The sequence below is a fragment of the Terrapene carolina genome, unplaced genomic scaffold (genome assembly GCF_002925995.2).
Source record: "Terrapene carolina triunguis isolate 2854851 unplaced genomic scaffold, T_m_triunguis-2.0 Scaffold68, whole genome shotgun sequence".
NCBI classification, from domain to species: Eukaryota; Metazoa; Chordata; order Testudines; family Emydidae; genus Terrapene; species Terrapene triunguis.
Window position 1 is genome coordinate 64,045,940 of NW_020664419.1, and position 27,308 is coordinate 64,073,247.

General features: G+C 40.0%; 1 protein-coding gene across 1 annotated transcript in view; it reads left to right on the forward strand.

The window, feature by feature from the left end:
- ZDHHC17 (zinc finger DHHC-type containing 17) overlaps positions 1 to 27,308 on the forward strand; it is a 127,260-nt gene that overhangs the window by 74,935 nt on the left and 25,017 nt on the right. Inside the window, exons 9-11 of the mRNA XM_026648817.1 lie at positions 5,354 to 5,454; positions 17,305 to 17,429; positions 24,174 to 24,236. Of these exons, the coding sequence (XP_026504602.1) occupies positions 5,354 to 5,454; positions 17,305 to 17,429; positions 24,174 to 24,236 (289 nt within the window). The remainder of the gene's footprint in view (positions 1 to 5,353; positions 5,455 to 17,304; positions 17,430 to 24,173; positions 24,237 to 27,308) is intronic.

A 27,308-nucleotide genomic window follows, 5' to 3' on the forward strand; every position in this document is an offset into this window, starting at 1 on the left:
GCACAGAGGCCCGAGGACAGCAACAGTCGGGGGGTTCGTTGCCCGGCGTGCTTCGCGCCAATAAACACACCGGGGTGGAGAAACAATCAAAGTTTATTTGAGATCTCAAAGTGGTGCAAGGAGACAGGCAAGTGTCAAATCGAGCACACCAGTAAAAAAATAGCTTCTCTCTTCTTATACTTTACAACTAAGCCCCCCCTTCTCTCCCCCTCTACCCTCCCACCTCTACTCCCCCTCCCCGCTCTACTGAAGGCATGCTTATACATTTAAGCCGTTAAATCATTCTAGGGCTATAAATCTAGCTTGTTAGTAACATTCCTCTAAACAATCATTTGGTTCTGTTTATCCTTAGTTTACTACCCCTCCTCCAGCTAGAAACATGCAAACCTCATCATTATTGCTTAGGACCTGGTTATGAGCAAGGTCGTAATAGGTAACTGGCTATTTACACATTCCAATTCCTGTCCTTGGCTCTTGAGGCCGACTAGAGTTAAACATGGAAGGACAGAGTTTAAACATGGAAGAACTCTGGTTCATATATATATAGGCCTAATGACGTCATCAGGAAGGTTGTTTAAGTTGTTCAGGATTGTGGAGAGGAACCTTGAGGTGTGTCCTAGAATGGCCCACTTCCCAGTGACTGACCGATTCTGTGACAGGTAGGCTAAAAAAATTTCATAAGAACATAAAAATGGTCATAGTGGGTCAGACCAAAGGTCCATCTAGCCCAGTATCCTGTCATCCGATAGTGGCCAATGCCAGGTGCCACAGAGGGACTGAACAGAACGGGTAATTATCAAGTGATCCATCCCCTGTCACCTATTCCCATCTTCTGGCAAAAGAGGCTAGGGATACCATCCCTGCCCATGCTGGCTAATAGCCATTGATGGACCTATCCTCAATGAATTTATCTAGTTCTTTTTTGAACCCTGTTTATAGTCTTGGCCTTCACAATGTCCTCTGGCAAAGAGTTCCAAAGGTTGACTGTGCGTTGTGTGAAGAAATACTTTATTTGTTTTAAACCTACTGCTTATTCATTTCATTTGGTGACCCCTAGTTCTTGTGTTATGAGGGGGAATAAATAACACTTCCTTATTTACTTTCTCCACACCAGCCATGATTTTATAGACCTCTATCATATCCCCCTTTAGTCATCTCTTTTCCAAGCTGAAAAGTCTCAGCTTTATTAATCTCTCCTCATATGGAAGCTGTTCCATGCCCCTAATCATTTTTGTTGCCCTTTTCTGAACCTTTTCCAATTCCAATATATCTTTTTTGAGATGGAGCAACCACATCTGCATGCAGTATTCAAAATGTGGGCATTCCATGGATTTATATAGAGGCAATATGATATTTTCTGTCTTACTATCTATCCCTTTCTTAATGATTTCCAACATTCTGTTCGCTTTTTTGATTGCTACTGCACATTCAGAGGATGTTTTCAGAGAACCATCCACAATGACTCCAAGATCTCTTTCTTGAGTGGTAACAGCTAATTTAGACTCCATCATTTTATATTGTGATAAAGTTCCTCCTCTACCTTGGTGGGTCCTGCGCTTATTGGCGGATTTTGCTTGCCTCAGAGATTCACAGTAACCCTCAGTTTGGCCACTTTCGTTGTTCACTTAGATAACCTCATCGCTGGCCAGTATGGGGAAAAAGAGTAAGAACAATCCCAGCAGTTTCTGCTGATCCACCATGTGGGTCAAGGAACAGCCCAGAGACCTTCCCCTCCGGTGGAACCTCCTGTGTTGGATCAGGAGTTGGGAGGTTTGTGGGGAACCCAGGCTCGCCCTCTATCCCGGGTTCCAGCCCAGGGCCCTGTGGACTGCAGCTGTCTAGATGCCTTCTGGAACAGCTGCGCGACAGCTACAATTCCCTGGGCTACTTCCCCATGACCTCCTCCCAACACCTTCTTTGTCCTCACCACAGGACCTTCCTCCTGATGTCTGTTAACGCTGGTACTCCTCAGTCCTCCAGCAGCATGTCCTTTCACTCCCAGCTCCTTACACACACCTCACTAACTGGAGTGAGAGCCTTTTTAAACCTGATTAGCCGTAATTAATTCTAGCAGCTTCCCAATTGGCTACAGGTGTCCTAATTAGCCTGCCTGCCTTAATTAGTTCTAGAAAATTCCTGAGTGTTCTGGAATAGTCCCTGTTATCTTACCCAGGGAAAAGGGACCTGCTTAACCTGGAACTAATATAACTACCTTCAACCACTCTCTTGTAGCCATCTGGCCTGACCCTGTCACAATATGTATAGTTGAGATTGTTTTCCAATGGTAAATGTTTTCATAGATATTCTTAGCTGGAATTCAGGACAGCTCTTGAGAATTATTAGCTGGCTTATATGCAGTGTTTAAATTTCTTTTTGGCTTAATTGAAGAACTAGCTTCCTGTCATAGAAATAAGTGAATTAAATGAAATGGAAAACTGACTTAACTGTTTTCCTTCTGATAATATTTCCGTTAAGAATCTCTGCCTGAAGCTGTAATGAAAGAAAAGCAAGAGATAGAAGAAAACGGACATTTTTGTTATAACTATAGACTGAGGAAAACAAGGCATATATGTTTCCTTTTTTAGATAGTTTTAAATATATATATATTGTGTTATATGGGTTTCTTGAATACCTCTGACATTGGAATCTCTTGTGTAAATGTAATTCACAACTGCTATCCATGCTCTTGGCTAGGAATTCACTTCAAACTCTATTAAAATAACAGTAATGTGAATATTGCTGAGTGAGCTCTTTAGCAGTGATTTCTAGCTGCTGTCAGCATGTGGCTTTAGAGTAAACATTTGTTAAGACTTCTCCATTTCATCAACAGTTCTAAAATGGTGTGTTAGTGGCATATGAAGTATTGTATTATAATCTAAGCATGTTATCCTACTAAAAATATTTTGAGTCACTGATTAAGGCAACATGACATTTGTGTGAGCAACTTCAAAATAATCAAGTCAAAGATTTTTGTTGATTATACAGAAGACTGAATGCCTCTTTATTTTTTTTAATTGATGTTTCTGTGGTAAAAAGTGAAGAGCCTAATCACTGATTACACATGTAATTTATAAAATTCAGGTGGCTAACTGATAGGTCTCAAAATATAATTGTAAATGGGAAATCATCATTGAGTGGGTATGTTTTCTAGTGGGGTCCCACGGGGATCAGTTTTTGGCCATATGTTATTTAACATTTTTATCAATGACCTAGAAGAAAACATCATCACTGTTAAAGTTTGCAGATGACACAAAAATTGTGGGAGTGGTAATGTCATAACTATAAAGGGAAGGGTAACAGCTCTCTGTGTACAGAGACTCCAAATCCTTTTACCTGTAAAGGGTTAAGAGGCTCGGGTAACCTGGCTGACACCTGACCCGAAGGACCAATAAGGGGGCAAGATACTTTCAAATCTTGGGGGGGGGGAAGGCTTTTGTGTGTGCTCTTTGTTTTAAGGGGTGGTTCGCTCTTGGGACTGAGAGGGACCAGACATCAATCCAGGTTCTCCCCATCTTTCTAAACAAGTCTCTCCTATTTCAAACTAGTAAGTAAAAAGACAGACAAGGCGTCTTAGATTTACTTTGTTTTCTCAACTTGTAAATGTACCTTTTTACCAGAGTGTGTATCTTTGTTTGCTGTACTTTGAACCTAAGACAGAGGGGGGTCCTCTGAGCTCTTTAAGTTTGATTACCCTGTAAAGTTATTTTCCATACTGATTTTACAGAGATGATTTTTACCTTTTTCTTTAATTAAAAGCCTTCTTTTTTAAGAACCAGATTGATTTCTCCTTGTTTTAAGATCCAAGGGGGTTTGGATCTGTATTCACCAGGAGTTGGTGAAAGGAGGGTGAGAGGAAGGAGGGGGGATGGTTAATTTCTCCTTGTTTTAAGATCCAAGGGGGTTTGGATCTGTGTTCACCAGGGAATTGGTGAAAGGTTTCTCAAGGCTTCCCAGGGAGGGAATTCTTGTGATGGTGGCAGCGGACCAAAGCTAAGCTGGTAGATAAGCTTAGAAGTTTTTATGCAGGCCCCTACATTTGTACCCTAAGGTTCAAAGTGGGGATCAGCCTTGACAGGTAAATAATGAGAACAGGTCATTGGTAAGATGGGCATAAGCAAACAACATGTATTTTAATATGTCTAAATGTAAATATCTCTCTCTAGAAACAAAGAATGCAGGCCATACTTACATGATAGGGGACTCTCTCCTTGAAAGCAGTGACTCTGAAAAAGATTAAGGGGTTGTGGTGGATAATCAGTTGAACATGAGCTCACAGTGTGATTCTCTGGCCAAAAGGGCTAATGCAATCCTTGGATGCATAAACGGGAATCCCAAGTAGGAGCTGTATTTGTCATTGGTGGGACCCCTGCTGGATTGTGTCCAGTTCTGGTACCCACAATTCAAGGAGGATGTTGATAAATTGGAGAGGGTTGAGAGAGGAGCCACGAGAATGATTAAAGGATTAGAAAACGTTCCTTATAGTAATAGACTCCAAGAGCTGTATCTATTTAGCTTAACAGTGAGAAGATTAAGAGGTGACTGGGTCATAGTCTGTCAATACCTACATGGGGAAAAATATTTGATAATGAGCTCTTGCATCTAGCAGAGAAAGATATAGCACAATCCAATAGCTGGAACTTCAGACTGGAAATAAGGCATAATTTTTTAACAGTGAGGATAATTAACCATTGGAACAGTTTAAGGGTTGTCGTGGATTCTCCATCATTGGCAATTTTAAAATCAAGATTGGATGTTTTTCTAAAAGATATGCCCCAAAATTATTTTGGAGAAGTTCTATGACCTCTGTTATGTAGAAGGTCAGACTAAATTATCACAGTGGTCTCTTTTGGTCTTGGAATCTATGAACAGGAAATGATATGATGTCTATAAACATAGAGGAAAATGGGGACCAGTCATTTGAGTCAAGACTTATTCTGCAGATTGAGTCCAACTGTTAACATCTTATTTTAGACTAGGTTTAAAATTGGTTTTGTAAGAGTTTATGTATTGACCTAGGGATAGAATAAAACATTAATGTTATGTTTGATTAAAGATTCATATCAGCCCTGATTCCCTTGTGTCTTATATTACACCATTGTTGCCACTTTGACCATCTGAGGAGTGACATTAACTGCCTCTCATACATCCTTCTGCATAAGGGCAACTTGAAAAATGGGACTTCTACAGGCTCTGAAGACTTCCAGAAGCAAAATCTTTTACTAACAGTATATGGAGATATAATTGTTATTTAATGTGTTACATAAAAGGAGGTTTTTCATGTGTGCTGATACTGAATTTAAATGACTTATGAAAGAACATACTGTGTGATGACATCACTTCTGTTGTTTTACAGATCATTCTTTGATCACTCTATGCATAGTGCACTGCCTCTTGGAATATACCTGGCAACTAAATTCTGGATGTATGTGACATGGTTTTTCTGGTTTTGGAATGATATCCTTTTTCTTGTTTTCAGTAATATAACTTTTTCATTTTAGTGGTTTGTATGTGTTTAACATCAGTGCTGAATTCTAAGTATGACCTCAAAAGTAAAGAATGAATTGTAATTTTAAAATAGCTACAACCATTTAAAATTCTTAATGCTTAATTGGTTTTGTTAAAATAGAACTTTACTATGCCATAGTAATCGAAAATCTTAATGGTTATTTTTGTACTGCTTTAAAATTACATTGTTGCTTTGTGCCAGTAACAATGTTTTCCTCAAACCTTTTCCTTGAAAATGTCTATCCAAACTTTTTCTGTTCCCCCCCCCCCTCATTTCTTTAGCAGAGAAATGCAAGTGGTTGTATAGACATGTCAAGGCCATATGTTGCCAAAAAGATTATAATTACGTGAACTCACCGTGACCTATAGTCTTTAAACTTAAGTAGCATATATGCTTTTCCTAGGATAAATAGATAACTTCATTTTCCCAATTCACTCATATTTATCACTTCTGGTGTCATTTTTACTGGCAGTTCAGCCATAACTAGCTATTCCTAAGTAGTTTGCAAGTTCCATTTTATATGGACTTCAAAAATGTGTTAAATAAAATATTACATACAGCTTATGAAACTAAAGAGAATACATTCTGTGAAAATAATTATAATTGCTGGGATTTGCCAACATCACATCTTTATAAATATTAGCCACTGGACAGAATGTATAACTAGATCTGCCTAGACATAAACTTACCATGTTCAGAAAGAAAGTAGAAATTGAGTCAGATTTTCTCAAAAATTCAGTTTACCATATTAATAGAGTTAAATTTCTGTTCTACTTTCTCTGGGATCGCACATTTTAATAATATTTTATCATTTGAACAAAGAATCAACAAACACATTTTATTAACACCTGTTTAATTTTTACTTAATGCTTCTAGTTTTAAGTATTTTTAAGTGAATGTAATGCTTATGAAAGATACTGGCTGGAAAATCCAATATCACTGCAGTCACTGATATACCTTTGATTGCCACTGCTTTTTCATGCTTAAATTATGATCCGTTACTGCTAGATATTATTTAAGCCAAACATTGAGGTTAAAAAGCCGTATTGCAAATTTTGTTTTTCTTTTTGAGCCTTTCATGTCTCTTAGGATGTAAACATACAAGTTTGAGTGCCACTGTGCCTAAAATCTCTGAGAGTCTTGTTTAAAAAGTGTTAAAATATTGTCTAACATAATCAGTCAAAGATCTATAACATTAAATTCTTCCTTGAGTAAAGGCCCCTATTGTATTCCACTGAGAGTTTACACATCTGCATCACGCATCCAGAGCTGGAGATTTTTTAAGCACTAGTGTCCGTTGGTCTGTGCATGTGCCCTTGGCTCGCCTCATGGTTTCATCCGAGGTGATAAAGGGCAAGGCGGATAGACTGCATCTCCAGTTCCTTCTCACCGCCGCATCATCTGGGTTGGAACTATTAGTGTCCTCTTACATGTGATGCACTTTAAAAATATACAATTGTTCATAATTAGTTTTACATTTTTACCGTTTTTATTGTTTTTATCGTAATCTTTAGTAGTTTTAGGAGCAGGATTGGTGCTCCTTTTTTGGAGAGTTTTAACAAGGAAGATCAATACTGCCTCTACTGCTTGGGAGAAGCCCATATTTCATCCAGGTGCAGTATCTGCCACTCCTTCCCAAGTCATACCTGAGAATGCCAGGCTCTCTGCTATGGAAGCACCTCATGGAAGTCGCTATGAGACCTCATTCGGACCCTGGCCAAACAACCTCCCTCTCCCTCCCCCCCCCCCCATACATTGGCCTGAGGCTGCCAGGAGTGCACCTCTAATTCCAAAATCCGAGGCAGGCACTGGCAGTACCACCATTGTGATCCCTGTGCCAGGGCCTAGTCAGGAGGTAAGGTTTTAAGTCTTCCTCTAAGCCTAAGAAGGGAGAGACTCCTTCCATGAGTTCCAGTCATGGGGACGGACTGCACTAAAGCACACAAACACAAAAAGAAGCCACATAAATCAATGGATCCACTGGTATCAAGTGCGAACCTGCACACACAGTCAACATCAGCATCCCTGAGAGCCAGAGAATCATCCGCTCTGGGTAGGACTGTTGCTCCAGTTCCAAGGACTTTACCCCGGGGAAGTTGGGAAAAGCACCAGAGCTCCAATAAGTGTTTGCCCTGGGAGAGCCAAGGTCTCCACAGGAAGACATTATCTCTGGCACCAGACATGCCACATTTGAGCCACTGCTCACCCCCCACTCTGACGGTGTACACAATTCTGCCGATTCCACCAGTGAACCAGCCTCCGAGTTTTCGTGCTCGGAGGACTTGAATGAATGTCAGGGACCATCCATCTTTTCCTGCCACTACGAGTACCAACGGAGGCCTTCTACATCATGGCAGTATCCTCCACTCCAGCCACTGCAGAGCCAGTGGTTTCCTGCACCATGAGGCCCTCCTCAGCACCCTCCAGATCCATCCTGCTGGCCCTTTTGGGGATCCCCGTGAATACCCCCTCTTCTCCTACTACCGTACCCACGTGCGGGTACTGGACCCAGGCGTTAAAATCTGCACCTCCTGCCCACATTCCTTCTCAGTCAGCGAGCAAGATCAATACTGCCTCTACTGCTTCGACCACAGCCATCCTCCATGATGTGCTGCTTCAGGATATATGTAGCATGGCCACATGGAGTTCAGTACATACCTTTGCCACACATTGTGCCTTGGTGCAGGACTCTGCGACGGATGCCTCATTCGGCACGGCTGTCCTCCGCTCAACCATTCTCATCCTTGCACCCTCTTCCGACTTAGATACTGCTTGTTAATCACCCTCAGTGGAATACGGTAGGGGCCATCACTCAAAGAAGAAGAGGAGGTTACTTACCTGTAGCTGGAGGTTCTTCGACATGTGTGGTCCCTATCTGTATTCCACTTCTCACCCTCCTTCCCCTCTGCTGCGGATCTGTTGGATTTGCAATGGAGAAGGAACTGGAGACGCGGTCAGTCTGCCCCAGCTTTTATCACCTCAGACAGAACCATGAGGTGAGCCAAGGACACATGTGCGGATCAATGGACACTGCTACAAGAAAAATCTCTAGCTCTGAACGCATGGTGCACATCCGTAAAGCCTCAGTGGAATACAGAGAAGGACCACGCATCTCGAAGAACCTCCAATTACAGATAAGTAACCTCCTCATCTGTAAGTGTAGAAATTAAACATCTGGTATAAAAGGTAGAGAGAAGAATGAATGCTGGATATTAGAATGTTTTGGGCAAATTATTTTACCTCAGAACATACTGAGAATCTGCAATGGATGATCTATACAACATAAAACAGTGTGAACCAAATAGAAAATGTTTGTGCAACTCAAGGGAAAGAGAATTTCAAGTCTGTTTTATCTGATTATTGTACTAAATGACTGGCTGTAGTATTATGTGGCTTTGTTGTGAAAATGGAAGCAGACGTGTAGATCAAATCCTCTTTAAAGCAAATGAATACACATCAGCTGGATAATGTTGCTTTATGCAATTTGATGATTATTATTTCCAGATACAATATGGAAAGGAATGGAGGCTACACAGTAAAAATTTTAAGCACAATGCACATTCTATAAAGCTATAGAAGGCTCTTTGATTTGTATCTGAAAAGCATGATGAACTACCTTGCATTCAGCACTGTTACTAAAAAATCACCTTTATGAAATAATGTGCTGCACACAGTATCTTTGTTCCCCTTTCCCCTTCAAAATCAATCAATTTTAAAAGAAATTTCAGGTCCCTTTCTTTGTCAGGTTAAAATATACAAACGGGAATGCCTTTTGATATCAGTGGAGAAATTTAACTACAAAATTCTTTTGGCCTGGAATTAACTTGGCTCACATTCTGTAAGCTGCTTTAAGTTATAAATCTTGCATTGTATAAAAGAGAGGCTAGAAATATTTAAAATCAGTTGCATGCTATGGCTAAACAGAAAAATGATACTGTGAACGCTTTAGTATATGAAATGCAGATATCCTGGAAAACTATTACTATAAAAGAGCATTCTGACATTTGTTAGGGATTATTTGCAAACCTCTTGCTCAGCTGTATTTGAGAAGAGATTGCACAAACAGCTTTATTATTCATACGCTACTGTATGTCCTGTATTTTTACAACAGATATGGGGTGAAATTCCACTTGTAAACACAAAAAAGACACAGTGGGACACATGGAGCCATTTTCTCTTACTACGGGGGGATATACATCTCCCCCTTATCCGTTGTTTTGCATATCCATCGCTCATCAATAGAGGAACGTGTTCCGATACACATCTGTCCCAATCCGCATATCCGTCGTTTGCAGTACTATAAGTTGCAAGCGACGGATATGCGGATCGGGAACGACATGAATCGGAACACGTTCCCCTATTGATGAGCAACAGCTATGTGTAGCCACAGGTGGGCCGCAGCCCACCCACTTAACATACAGGCCCACCCCTCCCCAGTCCCGGCTCTGCTCCCGCCCCAGTGCTTGCCCCACACCGCCCGCCCGGCGCTCCAGCTGGGGAGCGGGGTCGGGGTACCGGGGTTTGCCTAGTTCTGGCGCTCCAGTCGTGGAGCGGGGTTGGGGGATTGACCCGCTCCGCTCACTCGACTCTCCTGCCAGGGAGTTGTCAGGTTACAGGGGCTTCCAAGCCCCCTACCCCTGCTCCCTGGCTGGAGCGCGCAAGCCCCCGCACCCTGACCCTGCTCCCCTCCCGGTAGGAGCACCTGGCTGAGTAGGGCAAGCCCCGAGCACTGGGCGGGGGGGCGGAGCGGGTGGTGGTGCAGGGACGCATTTTTCCAGGAGCCCCTGGCTAGATCACTCCTACCCCTCCACCGCTCACCCAAGTGTCCCCTCCTGCCTATACCACTGCTCTACCAGTGGGTCCGCGGTATATGTCGTTTTGGTGTCCGTCGCCCTTCTCAAGAACACAAGCCCAACGTATACCAGGGACCCGTTGTATCACATATTACTATAATAATGTACTTTCAGGTAAATTATTTTTTAATTGTTTTAGTTCATTTCCACAAAAATAAACACAGATTTTGTTTGCATGGTGTGATCACTCCCACCACTTAGAGCCACATCAGACAGCGATTGTAACAAACCAATCAGTTTTAACTTTTTAAGATGCAACAGAAAACCACAAGTTCACACACTTTAGGCTTAGATAAATTGCTTCACTTTTCATGTGACTACCTTGAAATTGCAGACAATCAGCTGTTAATCTTAAAGTTTTTTAATATTTGTCATGATATTCAGTTTCTGTCCTCTTACTTGACTCACTTGGCTTCTGAAGTAGAAAGTTATATTACCTTAACTGGACATTGAATTGTATATACTGAATTGTTATCTATATAAATAAGAGTGCTGATTATAAATCATATCTGGAATATTAAATATTACTTTATAACACTTTCAGCAATTAATTTAAAATATAACAGATAATGAAAACTAAACAGATCTTGAGATCCTTAGATAGAAGGCAATATGGAAATGCAAAGTATTATTTTTACTTAATATTATTGCATTGGAAGTCCCCATAAAGCAACTTGATGTGTAATGAATCCTTTTGGAAGTGTTTTTGAGTAAAATAACTTGCCAGATTCATTTCATGAAAACTGCCACAACGAGGAATTTCATCAGATATCACTTTACCCACACTACAGAGAATAAAGGAGTACTGTGTTCTGCTTTAAGTAATCATGTAAAGCTGTAAAAATATAAAGATTCTTACTCTGACCACAGTTCTCTGTCTTATGCTACAAAAATAAAGCAGGCATGTAATTTCTTTTTTTCAATAAAGCTACAGGGCAATTTGCCAGAAGAACTAGAATGAATTTGGCATCTTATTACAATGACTTCTAACTTAAAATTATCAATTAAAGTATGACAGCTTACAGAACTCAGTCTCTCAACTAGCTTGTCACAAAACACTGTCATTCCTAATGAAAAAACACTAATAGTACCTTTGTTTTCACTGTGTCACTTTTGAATACAAAGAGGTTGTTGCAAAGGCTTATTGGCACTTACCTTTAAATGTCAAAATGACTGTTAATGATCTGCAACTTTAACTTTTTAAAAATCAATTTAATAGTATCTAGTTTCTTGTATTTACTACTTTTATTTGCCAGTGAACGTTATTAGTCAGCATGTAATTCCCAAGTGAAGATCTAACAAGTAAACAACTAAAGGAAAACCAAAAGAAAACCTGTAAGGAGAGGGAAACAAATCTGAGATGATTTAGTTCATCATCAGTGTCTAAGGGTTCTGCATTTGGGCACTTATTTGCCAAAAATTGAACGTGATGCTATCTGGCTTCTGAACAACAGATACGTTTCATTTTCCACCATATATTGATCTTACACTTCATGTGTGCACCCTACTCCAACAGTTGGTCTGGCTTCACCATTCTGAAATAATTAGGAACAATATGAAGTCGATTTCAAGAAATGCTGCTTGAAAAACCCTTTTGTTTATACAGCAGACCTGCCTTTCTAGTCCAATTTTTACTGGTAAATCAAAAAAACAAATCAATGGCAATCACTAGTCCAATTAAAAACTGACTATGTCAGTTTTATGCCTTTCTGCACCTTTGATATCCTCTCATGTTATAATGACCGAATATGGGATTTTGAAAAGCAGCTAAGGGAGTTAGGCACCAACTTTCATTCACTTTCAAAGGGAGTTAAGCCCCTAGCTCCCTTAGATGCTTTTGAAAATCCCTCCCCAAATTTCTACTGGCGAGTTAGTGCTGATAGCTGAACAGAGAAGACGATCATAATTTTTTTAAATAAAACTTTACAAAATGAAGGCATCACACGTACATACAGTCAAAATTATAGAGACAAATCCAAGAAAAGAACAAAGGAAGACTTGCATTCAGAAAGACAAAAAAGCTACTAGTTATGGAGGTGTAGCTTTGAGACCTATTGAGTAATTGGATTTGTTCAGAATGCTCTGGGGGAGTGTCCTGATATGTCTGTGTGTATATACATACACTTACGCGCACACACACTCTCTCTCTCTCCCCCTCCCCTTTCAATTTATAGCTCTGGTTCCAACCAATATTTTGCTTGATATGTAGTTGTAAATTAACAGCAATTTGTATGTAATTGAAGCCACTAAATAGGTTGTAGTTTTGGATCAAACTTAGCTAACCAAATATTCACGTCACCTTCTATGTATTCTGTCACTTTAATGGGACAATCATAATTGCTCAAACTGCTCTGATAATTACAGTGAAAGGTGTTACTTTGTAGTAAGGTAATAAATGGATCATGGACTTTTGCACTCTGTCTCACACAATGAAAACCGGGAAGTGTCGTGGTTAAGTTCATTTTAGTATTTTGCTTTAGGATTAAGACCTAAATATTTCTGGAACCCTTTACTTCATAGAAAGTTGCCGGGTGGGAAATCTGCAGAGGGGGAATTGCTGCCAACGTTATGCTTCAGCTTTGCAGCCACCTATACAGCTGTGTACTTCTCTCTACTTGGGTCTGAGTGAGGAAAATGTTAGGACTGAAAAGAAGTGAGTCCACAACTGGGGTTGGGCAGATAATGGAGTTTTGAGTTCACTGGGAGTTTTGAAAAATAAATAAAATAAATAGTTTCAGCTTGATCCAAAAACAGTTGTTTAAATTTTTCAGTGTGTAGAAATTAAAAAAAAAAAAAAAGTTTAAAACATTGTGATTATGTTGCCGAAATGAAAAATTTCAACACAAAACATTCTGGTAACGTCTAAAAGGAAATGTTTAGTTTTAACCTGAAAATTTTCATTTAGACTTCTAAGCATTTTGACGAAAGCAAGCAAATAAAAGTGGCAGCGGGGAAGGGGTGGGTGGGGCCTCCCATATAAGCTCCTCTAATAATAATAATAATAATAATAAAAAAAAAAAGTAAAACAGCTTCCAGAGGGGAGAGTGAAAAAGCCCCATCTCACAATATCCCTTAGCACAGTGACTAGGGCACTCTCCAGTGATGTGGGAATCCCAAGTTTAAATTCCTTTTCCGCATCAGTTAGTATGTGAACTTGAACCTGAGTCTCCCCGCCTCCCAGAAGAGCATGTTAACCACTGGGCTAACGCTTATGGGGGGGAAAGACACCATCTTTGTGAATCCTTTGCTTGCTGTTGTGAAAATGTCTGTCTAAAAGTCCAAACAAAAAGTTTCATTTTGACATTAACAAAGCATTTTGACTCTTTTGGTTCCATCAAAATTAGTCCATGAATTTTACTTGAATTCACAAATAGTTTGTAGACCTGAAACTGCATTTTCTGATAAATAAACTGTTCATCCAAAAAATTTCATCCCGCTCCAGCCATCAGTGCTTTGCCTCCAGGTAGAATGTCACCTGTACTGTAAATGTTTCAAAGCTTCATGTGTTTTTCCACATACACTGTTGGTGTCCCTAAAAGCTCTGTAAGTTGACATAGGTCATCCTTGAAGTAAGTTACTCTGCTGTCCAGGGTGTGCCTGCCCTTTTTCCCATGAGGCTTCTGAATTGCCTCTGTCAGCACAACCTTCCCCCACTCAGATTCTTGTTCGTTCACCTCACTTCTTTGCTCCTTGTTTTCATTTTCCCGAAATTCTCTGCTGAGATTTGACCTACTCCCACCCTCTTATCATTCATCCATAATGCTACTTCCCCATTCAGCCTTCCTTTCAGTTTCAGTATGCACATGGCCTATTTTCTGTCTTCCCAAGGATGGTTTCCCTATCAATGCTGCACTTATCTTCTGGAGTCCTCCTAATAAAAGATAGCAAGGGAGGGGCTGAACTTTGACATTTTATCTGAGGACTCTTAGGCCTGTTCTACGCTACAGAGTTAGGTTGATGTAAGGCAACTTACGTCGACCTAATTCTGTAAGCATCTACATTAAAATGTTGCTCCCACCGATGTAACTCGCCCACTACACTGACCTAATAACTCCACTTCCACAAGAGGCATAGAGTCAATGTTGATGTAGTTAGGTCGATGCAGTGTCAGTGTAGATACTGCATTGTTTACATCGACTGTTTCTGCCTTTCAGAAGCCGTCCCAGAATGTCAAACACTGACAGTTAAATTGGTGCAAGTGCTCCTCGTGAGGACACACACCACGACCCAAGGAGCGTAGTGAGGACATGCCCACGCGATTTAATTACTGTGGTGGCTGTAAGTTGCCGTAACTTAGGTTGACATAATTTTGTAGTGTAGACGTATCCTTAAGTTCTGTCCATATAATCTGTGTGAGTGAAGGGTGAGAGGAACATGCAGAAAAAAATCTCTGGGTTACTGCCCGTAGGGCCCGGGTGCATGAGCAGTTTTTTGGTCATAGGAACATATTGTCCAAATTTTATACAGTAGATTTAATACAGTGGATTAAAAGTAAGGCCACAAACTGAAGGTTATAAAACCATTTTACTGGACAGAAAATAAATTGTCATCCTGCCTATTTCTTTTTAGCAGTCTAGACATGACGTTTAGTAATTTGGAATGAATCATGTAATTTTTTTTCAATTGCACCTTATTGTTCATAGCAGATGTCTGTTTAAGGGATTTTAAATAGAAGATGTTTTACATATTTTTCTGCTTTTTTTATTGTTGTGACACAAATAGTGAAAATAGTAAGTATTTTAGAGACAATGTAAACCCTTAAAGCTATATAAATAAAGTGAACTTATTTTTGGCAGGAGCGAATTTCAAAAAATGCATTTAGCAAGAAACTGAGTTTTTAAAAAAAGATTAAACTCAACTTTTAATCAGTAGAGATCAAATGCAGCAGGGCATATAGTAAGTTATGGTGTATATGGGGGTATGCGAGTTATAATTTACTGAAAAGAGCTTGTTATATTCAAGCTTAATTAGTCTTTATAGTGAGCTAAAATGCTAAGAAGCTACCGTATGGAGCACATTATTAAAAATTAAAATTAGCTTATCAAACATTTTCAGTTACAGTTCAAATCTACAACTAGTTTCTTCCTTCAGAGAACGGAATCAGAGCAAGGAAGTTTGTTTAGGGTATGATAGGGTACAAGACATACAGAATTAATTAAACATGCTTCATTTCGGCAAACAATTGTTTAAATACTGTGGGCTTGATTCTCAGGGTACATCTGCACTGCAATCAAAGCTGTGGTTGCAGCTCAGATAGGCATACCCACCCTATCTTTAATCTAACTAGTATGGCTAAAAATAGCAGTGAAGAGACAGAGCCTGGCCTCGGTTGCAGGCAACATAAGTACGTGTCCAGGGTTCTGGCAGACCTGTACAGCCCATGCCACCACCTCTTGACAGCTGTTTTTTAGCTGTGATGCTAGATTCAAACTAGCACACTTATGCCTGCTATTGCAGTGTTAGACTGTTAGACATGGCAGTTTAGCGTGTCCAGCAGTGTAAAGAGGCCTTAATTACATTTACGCTCTAAGGCCCCTGTACATTGCCAGCATGGTGTAAAGGCACCATAGGATAAGTGAGAATTGGACCCCATATCATTTTTTCATGTTTTTATTTTGAATATTTTTGTCTATATATTGATGTAGAATGTTTTAGATAATGCTGCTTGTTTGCTGATTATCTTCTAAAAAATCAATGTCCGGCTCAGCATTCATAATCCACTATACACTGTGCAGTTCCAAAATCTCATTTTCCATGCCATTAAAAACAACAACAACAACAAATGAAACTCAGTTTTCCATAAAATTCCTTACATAAAATTTTATAGATTATCAATGCATAAAATGTTCAGGTGCCAATTTTAGTACATACAGCCATGTAAAACACTATAGTTATCAATCCATATTCAGGGTTTAATGCTGCAAAAATGTACATAAATAACAAACTTTACTCATATGGGTAGTCCCAATGACTACTGAAGTCAATGACTTTACTCATGTACATGTTAGTAGGATTGGTACACTAACATGCCAGATTTTTGGGTCCCTCAGAAGTGCTGTACTTCATGCTCATTATTGCCTATTACGAGGAAATCTATTTATTCTATGATTTAAACCACTGTAAAGCTGTGTATATCCTAGCATAGGAAACATTTTTAAACTAGTGGTTATTCCTTGTATTTATATTGCTCTTGAATTTATAAACACTTTCAGGAATGCTAAGAATTCTTATTTTACAGGTATTAGATTATATATTTTAAAATGGCTTTCATTGGTCCGAAATATGAGTATTCGCTTATAAGAGGATCATGTTTCAAACAGCACCCAAAAAGCTCAACAGTTTTGCTTTTTCAATTATTTGCTTTACACTGAGAGAGATTTCAAATTAGTGTATAAACTCTGAGTTGAGCATCTTGGAAATGAGCATAGGTTGAGGGATTACTGCCGTGTAACATCATTCTCTGTTGGACAATCCCTTATATGGTTAAAAGCATTCCTTTTGGTGATTTAACTGGAATTTTAGACAGTGGAGACATAAGCAGTCAAATGAGCATCTTATAAATAGAACTTCTGGATATTTACTGTGAAATCAGGAAATACTTTAAGGAGATAATACTATATGGAATTTAAATTAAAAACAACAAAGAACAGATAGGAATAACTGAATTATGATAATTCATATTTTAACACAGTGTAAATAGTTATAAAGAGTTAGGCAATCAAACTGCCTTAAGAGAATTTCTACAGAATATAGAGTACAATAGAAGTCCTTACGACACAATATTTTGTGCTTATTTTAAGTATCGTTGATTTTGGCAACTTTTTAGAACAAAATGATTTGTGGTCATCTTATTTCAAGTTGACAGATGTTAATAATTCAGCCTGGTTTGGTCTTTCTGTAATCTTTTTCATTTTGAACTTCTTTAGATTCCTTGACTTTAAACACATCTCAATTTTCTCTTTATACATCTTCCATTCCTTGCCAATAGTGTTGCACTTTTCTACAATTTTGGAAAATCCTGGAAATCAGACCCAGGAATCATTAAAGCCACAGAAGAACAAAAGAAAAAGGTAAAAATACTACAGATTATTTTGAGGATGATGGGGAGAAAATGCTATGTCCTTTTTCAAGGATGAGTTACCTGTGTGTTTCCAAATGTTGTCACTTGCTGTTTAGCACAGAGAAATAAGAGTAAATTGTTGTGAAACAAAAGCATAGCAGTATCAAAAGGTTGTTTCTGCATTTATCTTACATATTCCCTTGTCTTTATTTGCAAGTAGTGTGCAGGTCTTGCTTTCTAAATTTAACATTCATGATCTTTTAATTAACAAAATAAAATTGTAGTTTAAAATTTAATGAGGTGGTAGCGTGTGTAAATCTTTATATTAGGTTCAAAAAGTGATGAGATGAGGTTGAAAGTGATGATAAATTAGGTAATCCAGATTCATTTATGGAAGCATAAAAATCTGCTCTATTCTGCATAGGTTCTTGTACCTCTCTCATCGCAGTAGTACCTGAGTGCCTAATGTACTTAACTATGGGACTAACTTAATATTAGCTGTATACAATGTTGTTGTAGCCATGTTGGTCCCAGGATATTAAAGAGAGAAGTTGGGTGAGGAAATATCTTTTATTGAACCAACTTCTATTGGTGAAAGAGACAAATTTTCAAGCTTACACAGCTCTTCAGTTCTAGGAAATGTACTCAGTGTCACAGCTAAATATAAGGTGGAACAGATTGTTTAGCATAAGTAGTTCACCTTGAATGGTCCCTTGAAATATATGTTAAGTGTCCAGTGAACACCTCTCCAGAAGAAAGGAGTGGGGAAAAAGCTAGGGGCAGGGGGGTTGATCAACACCCCCACAACATACCTTTCAAGATCCATGCGTCTTATACATGCTAATCACAACATGTGGTGTACCTCACGATGCACTAAATGCACCAATAGCAACTATGTGGGTAAAACACAGACAATCACTATGCTCTTGAATGAACTCACACAGAAAAATGACAAAAACATTATATCATCTGTGGATGACCAGTTTTCACAAAGAGATCACTCTATATCAGACCTCTCAGTCCCTATCCTCAAAGAAACCTGCACAGCACCTTCAAAAGACCAGTCTGGGAGCTTAACTTTGCTAGACACTAAAAATCGTGGACCGTATAGAGACACTGGATTTATGACTTATTACAACAATCTATAACGGGTGGGCAATAATTTTCACTGGAGGGCCACTCAACAAATTTTGATAAGTCGTCATGAGCCGTACATTTCTACTATATTAATGGAGGGGGTGTGGGAGGGAATTTGGGTGCAGGAGGGAGCTCCGGGCTGGTGCAGAGTACTGGGGTGCGGGGGGGGGGGGGGGGGGGGGGGTTTGGGGCAGGGGGGGGGTCCAGGGGGGGGCAAGGGATTGGGGTACAGGAGGGGGAGCAGGATCTGAGAGGGAGTTTAGGTGCAGGAGGGGGTTCTGACCTGGGGCAGGGGCTTGGGGTGTGGGAGGCAGTGCGAGGTGTAGGGTCTGGCTGGGAGGTGCTTACCACAGGCGGCTCCTGGCCAGCGTCGCAGCAGGGCTCAGGCAGGCTGCCTGCATGTTGTGGCCCCATACCACTCCCGGAAGTGACTGCGGCCAGCTGCTGCTGGCACGTCTCTGTGTGCCCCTTAGAGGAGGAGGGCAGCAGGTCTCTATGCACTGGCCACGCCCGCAAGCATCGCCCCCCCCCCCCCCCCCCCCCCCCTTGGCCAGTTTCCAGCCAATGGGGGCTGTGAGGACGGTGCTAGGGGTGGGGGCAGCACACGGAGCCACCTCCACCTCCCCATTCTTCCACACACACCCCCCGCCAGGGGCACGCAGAGGCGTGCCAACAGCAACCGGCAACTTCCAGGAGCGGCATGGGGCCACTGCAGGCAAGCAGTGTGCCTGAGCGCCCCACTGCACTGCGGGACTTTTAGAGGACTGGAGATCACGAGGGGGCAGCCAAAGAGCCTGGCAGGCTGGACAGAAATGTTAGATGGGCCAGATCTGTCCCGCGGGCCATATTTTGCCCACCCCTGATATCTAACCCATTAACACCCACCCCAGCTTTCCCCCTACTGGCCACTTCACCTTGAATAATCCCATGAAATATGTTTTAACTGCTTATGCTAAACAATCTGTTCCACCTTGTATTTAGTTGTGACACTCGTGTCTACGCTGCAGTTAGACACCCACGGCTGACCTGTGCCAGCTGTCTCAGGCTAAGACCATATCTACAGTACCACTTATGTCGGCAAAACTGATCTTGCTCAGGGGCGTGGGGGGAAAAAACACCCCTGAGCTGCAAGTTTCTTCAGCATAAGTGGTAGTGTGCACAGCGCTGTGTCAGCGAGAGAGCTTCTCCCGCCGAAATAGCCACCGCCACTCGTTGGAGACGGTTTAATTATGTTGACAGGAGAGCTCTGAGCTCTCAGGAGAGCGGCATAGAGCAGCTGTACCGCTGTACGGTCTCTAGTGTAGACATAGCCTAAGTAGCTGTTTAATTGTGGTATAGACGTTTGGGTTCGGGCTGCAGCCCAATCTCTTAGATTCTCCCACCTTGGAGGGTCCTCGAGCCAGGCTCCAGCCCATCCACAGATGTCTACACCCCAATTAAATAGCCCCTTAGCTTAAAGCTCAAAGAGCCTGAGTCAGCTGATAAGGGCCAGCCATGGGTGTCTAATTGCATTGTAGACATTCCCTCTGAGTACATTTCCCAGACCTGAAGAAGAGTTTTGTGTAAGCTTAAAAGCTTGTATCTCTCACAACAGAAGCTGGTTGAATAAAATATATTACCTCACTCATCTCGTCTCTAATACTAGTGTAATCCACACACCTTCTGGGTGGCACTGAGTCCACTTAGGGTATGTCTATACTATCTGCCGGATCGGCGGGCAGCGATCGATCCAGCGTGGGTCGATTTATCGTGTCTAGTCTAGATGCAATAAATCGACCCCCGAGCACTCTTCCGTCGACTCCTGTACTCCATCACCGCGAGAGGTGCAGGCAGAGTAGAGTGGCAGCAGTTGCCTCACTGCAGTGAAGACACCGCAGTGAGTAGATCTAAGTACGTCGACTTCAGCTACGTTATTCACGTAGCTGAAGTTGCGTAACTTAGATCAATCCCTTGCCGCCCCACCTCCCAGTGTAGAGCAGGCCTTAGAGAGAGTTAAATGAGTCTGCTCTACAGCCTTAGTTAAAAGGCAATTGGCTTTTAGCTCATGCTGTAGAAGCTCATGCACTAAGTTCCAGAGGTCTCCGGTTTGATCCTGCCTGACCACAACCGGAGTCTGTCAGCATTACAAGTGGGGACTCTTCCGGGATTTCAACTGGGAAGTCTCTGAAGCTCGGGATGCGCTTCCTCAGCTAAGGGAAGTATGTAATCCCCACACCTCCTGGCTGTGGTGTTCTGTCCCATCGAGTGGCACCGAGACAACTTACAGAGAGTTAAATGAGTCTGCTCTACAGCCTTAGCTAAAAAGCAGTTGGCTTTTAGCTCATGCTGTAAAGCTCATACACTAAGCTCCAGAAGTCCCAGATTCAATCCCGCCCACCGACGACTGGAGTCTGTCGGTGTTACACTAGCTGTCACTTTAAATGTCATTGCTTAAAGATTTTGCCTATTCTGTTTTAAAAATAAATAAAATGTACAAGTTACTGTAATTTAAATATACTATACCAATAAAGCTAGAGCTTCTACTGACAAAACATTGAATTCTGTTTGAATCAAGCTTCTTCTTCGGTTCTGAGATAGACATCTGTGATTAGCTTTCATTGGCATTTGAGAGTAATTCCTCTTGGCATATAATTTATGACCAGATGCATTTATAATCTTTTACCATGATAATTTTCTGATACTCAAGCCCATTACTGTTAGCAGTTCTAACTTGCCCGTTATTGAAATGAAGTTTTTGAGCAATCAAACCGAGCAATCACAAATTCCCAAAATGAGAGCAGCAGTAACCTCTTCCATTAGTTTATGGGAGAGATTTTCAAAAGCCCCTAAAGGAGTTAGGAGTACAAGTCCTATTGAAAATCAGTGAGACTTGTGCTCCTGACTCACTTAGGTGCTTTTGGAAATCCCACTCTCAAGAATGCTATGCAACTCACTGCAAATCAAAGTGGAATGACATCAAGCTGCCTGGAATTATATATTTGTCCACGTGCAGAGTAGTAATCTCTGATGAGGTTGTGATTGGTTAGATTATTTTTGTCAGGATAGATCAGTTGTTTTTTTAATATCCGTGAATGTGCAGATTCAGGCATCCAGAACTGCTTTTCTGTTACTGTGCATCCACCAAATTGGATGCTGGGCTAGTCCAATCTAAGTACCATACCTTCAGCAGGACTACATAATTAAGTAGAATTTTAACACTTTGTAGAGTAGTAAGTAAGCCCCTTTGTGGCCTCAGTTCAGCAAACCACATAAACACAGGAGTCCCATTGAAGTCATTGCTCACCTACTTCAAATTAAGCACATGCTTCAGTGCTTTGCCGAATCAGGGTCTAAATAAAAAATTAGCCAGTTTCCAGTCTTCTTCCATCAGGATTTTGTCACTGTGCTAATGTTATGGATTTTTTGATGCAGACACTTTGCAACTAATTCAACTCTAGAATGGACCATCATAAAAAGGACCGGCATAAAATATTCTGGGCATTGTAGTAGTTTCCCCACATTGCTTCGTAATTTATCTTAAAGTGAACCAAAGTCAGGGCACGAAATAATTTGTGCTTCCCCTCCCTGTTGAACAAATAGGCAAGGCAATCCAACAGACCACGGTAAGTATATCTGGAAATGCCAGCAACATCAGAGTTTCCAGGTGTTTTTTCTTTTGACATGCTTGCCCTTTTCAGTGATGTATTTCTGCTTCCTAGACTAATTTGAAGTAGTTCAGGCAACTCCCCACTTTCCAAACTGCATTGAAATTATTATTAGTTGTAGTAGTATTTACTACTACACTAAAATGTATTTACTTTTATTATGGTAGTGCCCAAAGGCACCAATCAGGAGGATCTGGCCTGGATTGTACTGGTCACTGAACAAACATACAGGAAAACAGTCCCCAAAGAGTAAAAGGCACGCAGTGTATAAGCAAAGGACCATGTTGAATAGTGCTTTATTCTACAATTACTCCCATTGAATTCAGTGGAACTTCTTGTGGAGAGGTCCCAAACATGGAAGAGGGTATCAAAAGCCAGCCCAAAGTGATCACGGTGATGGTAGACATGCCTCCTGTTAGTTCTGTCTCTTTTGTTTTTCATCTATTTGTTTTATTTATATTAGTTTTTTGGAGGAGTCACTTGGAATTGAAGTGTAGCATAGAGGAAGGGATTGTTAGAGGAAAGAGTAAAGGGAGAATGAAACTGCTACTGCTTCTGCTTCCCGTTTGGAGGAGGGAGGAGAGGCTGCTGGTCCTAGTGCCACAGTTGTTTCCTCTGATTTCTGCAGAGAGGACTATAAGGCCCTGTTTTATCCCTGAACCCTTGACTGTAGCGTTTACTGGCTGCTTTGGAGAAGGAGCCCCGGGGTCTAGTGTATTTCCATATTCACCCCCTGCCAGTTCCTCCATGTAGTGTCTTGGAAGAATTGAAAAGGCATTTGGGGATCTTCGATTGAGGTATCCCCCTTGGTGGCCATCATCTCAACCAGGAAGTAAAGGTAAACCTTCTGGCATACCACCTTTGTTTGGCTTGTTACATTGACAGAATAGTCATAAGTACCTTCAGCTCCTTTTCTAATCAGGAGAGGTGAGAAAGGAGTTAAAATCATATGGATCCAAAGACACCAACGTGACAGGGCACTTAAAACCCAGAACCATGGTTAAAATATATTTCATGTACTATGGCTGAAGGTACAAATTAGACAAGCATATCGGTCTTTAATTTTATTCCTTAACTATTCATGCTAATCGGAGTTAATTCTTCCTGGGCCAAGAAAAGTAGCTTTGGCAAGAGACATTTTCAGGACAATTCCTTTGAAATCTGTGAATATATATTTTCCAGACACTGCAGACTTTATATAAAAGCCTCTTGTGGCACAATCTTCAGCTGCTGAAATTTAAAGGTTGTTGGAAATGTAGACTCTTTTCATTTCCTAGAGTAATAAGTCACCACTATTCCAATAACAAAATAGATACTGGAAGGACACACAAAATGAAAGGATCTAATTTAATGTAAGGAAATTGGGATGTTGTAACTGAAATCCACCATTGTATATCACTTGATCCATAAGCATAGCATGATGCATAGTGGGTTGGAGGTTTGGCTTTTATTACTGCTTTTGTGGTTAAGAGACGAACATTCTATGGAGTAGGTAATTGCAGCTTTGAGACTTTGGACTGTATACCACTGAACTTAAATTTCTCCTTCTTGACTGCTGGGTCCTGACTGGAAGGTAATCTCTGAGGATTTATCAAAATGCAAAATAGTTTGAGTTTAAATCTGTGATTTTAAAATCAATTTAGTTAAACCTGTGTGCTAAATTCTGTGTAGATGTGCTAAGTCAGTCTAAACCTGCTTTATATCTATTTAGCTTAAATGAACTAAGAATAGGTTTAAGGTAAAGTAAATAAGCCACTTCTAATTGGAAATAAGTGTCTACATAGAGTTTTGCACCAGTTTAAATAGGTTTAAAACTTATTTAAATTAAATATTCTGGTGTAGGCAAAGCCTGAGATAGTCTGAGCTTACAGGCCTGAATATGAGCTACAGAAATCATTTAACAATGGAAATTAGATGGGTATGTGTTTAAAAGTTTAAATACTAATTTTATTTCTTGTTTGTTTCTTCTGAAGACAATAGTTGAACTTGCAGAGACAGGAAGTCTGGACCTCAGTATATTCTGCAGTACCTGTTTGGTAGTATGCTTTTTATTTTTACTTATTTATTTTTGTTTCCACTTAATTGAAATGTATATATCAGTGTTGGGGGAGAGAGGTTGTGTGTGGTGGGCAAAACTGGATATTTATATAGTAAATAAATGAGACTTCTCTTTCTCCCCCCCCCCCCCCCTTTTCTCCATGTTATTTCAGAGATGGATGTTATTTAAAAAAACTTACATCAAAATAGTGTTTTCCAAAAGCTCAAGTGGGTCTGTCATGAGAATTATGGTAATGTCAGTGGGGAGATCATTTTGACTTTATGCAGAGAATTCGTTAATGGTAACACAATGCTAGAATCTAAGTGTCTTTACCAAGTTAAAAATTATTTGCTGGGCATGCTACATATTCTGAAGATTGTTGGGGTGAAATTCTGCTCTCCCTCTGCAACCATTCTGAAGTAAATGGGATTGTACTGATTGATGTAAATGAGAGCAGAATTTAGCCCAATATTTGATCTCATTGACTCACATCTAATGTGTTTGTTTAGTTTGTATATAGGTTGGCTCTTTTGCTTCCTAAATTCACTCACTTGTGAAATTTCAGTAAAACTAACTAAATTAATGCTGTAGATAAATATTGTAGTTAAATAGTTTCTTCACTATCCTGATTGCCTTGAGCTGAAACATTTATCCACAGAATTTAGCTTAATAGTTTTTTCGCTTCTGCAAGTTGATTAATAATATCCAATTATTGGGTTGTGGTTGAGAACTTTCATCTAATTTTTTCTTGTGTTTAGCTAATGCACTGATGAGATAGCATTGACCTTCAGTTCACGGTACTGACAAATGTATTTTGTACTTCCAGGCATGCTTGCAGATGACTTTATAAGCATTATTGTTTTCTTAATAACTGTACACTTTTAAACCCTTTTGTGTTTTGACAATTATTTGGAAGAGCATACTTTTTAATCAACAATATTAAAGGAGTGCTTTGATTAGCAGTTTCCATATGGCATACAATCATTTATGCAGTCATTCAGTCTGAGGAACCATTTTTCTTTAGATAATTATCTGACAATAAAAAAGATGACGACTTTAAATTATGCCTTTGTATAATGTAAAGTTGTTTTTCTCATTAATGAGGTATTAGCTATTTCTATAGATCAAATGATAGTTTCTATATCAGCAGGTAAAATCAAGGAACGGCATGGTGGAAAAATTGTGATGGAGAACACCCTATGAATTGAGTTTTGCTAACTTTGATTCAATCCTGCAACTGATAGTGTGTAAATAGATTGCTGCATCCATGCAGAGGCCGCTGGAAGTCAGCCTCCACGCAGGCTCAACAGTATACCCCCATGTTCTTAGTTAGAGGATCAGGGTCTTTGTTTTAACTTCATGTTTACTAGGGGACAAAATTCATGCTAAATCTTGTATCTTTGTGAACACCTTATTTTAACTTTGAAGGATATCTAAACCAAACCAGACTAAATGTAATTGCTTCAGTTTTGGAAAACTAGTGAACCATTCCTAGATCTTTACATTTCTAGGACTTTCAGATTGTTAGGCTAACTAGAAAGGACATAGGGTTAAGGGAAATATGTGTGTTAATTTTTTTTATTAAAAAGAGAGTTGGATAACTAATTTTATACACTTTTAAATGCACTATTCAATCCTGTTTTTTAAATAATATTTTACATTGATGTGTCAATTTTTTTCTAGTGTTGGGCTTTACAGCATTCTGTCTGGCATTGGCATAACTAAAATAACCTCCTTTAGAGCATGAAAATAGTTTCTTTCAAAAGTGAGCTGGACTTTTTAAATTTGGCTATCATCTTAAAAAGAAAAAATACTAATTTTCACACCCCTCCACAAAACATTTTAAAATGGAAATCAGCTTCAAGAGAACAAGGGCAGCTATCCAGTTCCACAAGAAAACATGATATGCACATTCCTTTTAAAATGTGATTAACAAATATAAAAGACTGTAAAGTCTACTAATAGTACATACTCATGCAAAGCATGAGATGGAATACTAATAACAATATGCCAACTTTTTAAAAAATGGTAAATTTTTCTTAAATATGCACACATACAGTACAGTTTTATTAATCCAAATGGCCAAGCATTGGCCTTTTGCTGCTATTAAGAGGAAACACTTAACTAATAATCTTAACCCCATTTTAATAGTAATGGTTCTATCTGAGCTGCAGAACCCATCTTGTTACCTAAAGTTCCATGCAGTTGGGAATAGGAGCTATCTGCTATATAAGCAAAGGCCTGCTGCCTCCCTAGTCCCAACAGAAGGGACAGCTGCATAATGTCCTTTGTAGCAGTCTGTTATGTGGCATTGGCATGGAAAAAGCAAATCAAGATCCAAGAACATGCTAAATTGTATTATTGGTATTGAAAATTATTTTCTTAATAAGTTTATTAAGGTTTACCATGACTCAGTTTTCGCACAAGCATTCCTTCATTAATTCAATGGCCACTTAGTGATAAATGTACAAGGGTAAGCATATACTCTTGTATTATGTACCCAAAAGCAATACAGTTATAAATACACCTCTACCCCAATATAGCGCTATCCTTGGGAGCCAAAAAATCTTACCGGGATATAGGTGAAACCATGTTATATCGAATTTGCTTTGATCCACCGGAACGCGCAGCCCCGCCCCCCCTCTCCCCCCCGGAGCGCTGCTTTACCGCGTTATATCCAAATTCTTGTTATATCAGGTCACGTTATATCGGGGTAGAGGTGTACTGGCCAAAATACTCTCAACAGGATCAGGCCTGGTAGGGACCTTCCCATCATGGCGTGACTCCAGAGGAATAAGGAAAGGCACTGACAAAGTACCCCTAGAAAACCTTGCTTTTTTAATACACTATAAGAAACAGGTGATGTCATTGTTTGTTGTCAGACCTTTCTAACTCCAGATGAAGCAGCTAAGTTTGAACCTTGTCCTCTGCCCCGGTCAAGAGAAGATTAATGACTGGGCCTCTTTCTTCAAGGTTTGCATCTTATCTCGTTTGGCTGTATTTCTCTTCGATTACCAAACTACACATTTCTTTATACTAAACTAAACAAACCAATTATTTACAATTCCTG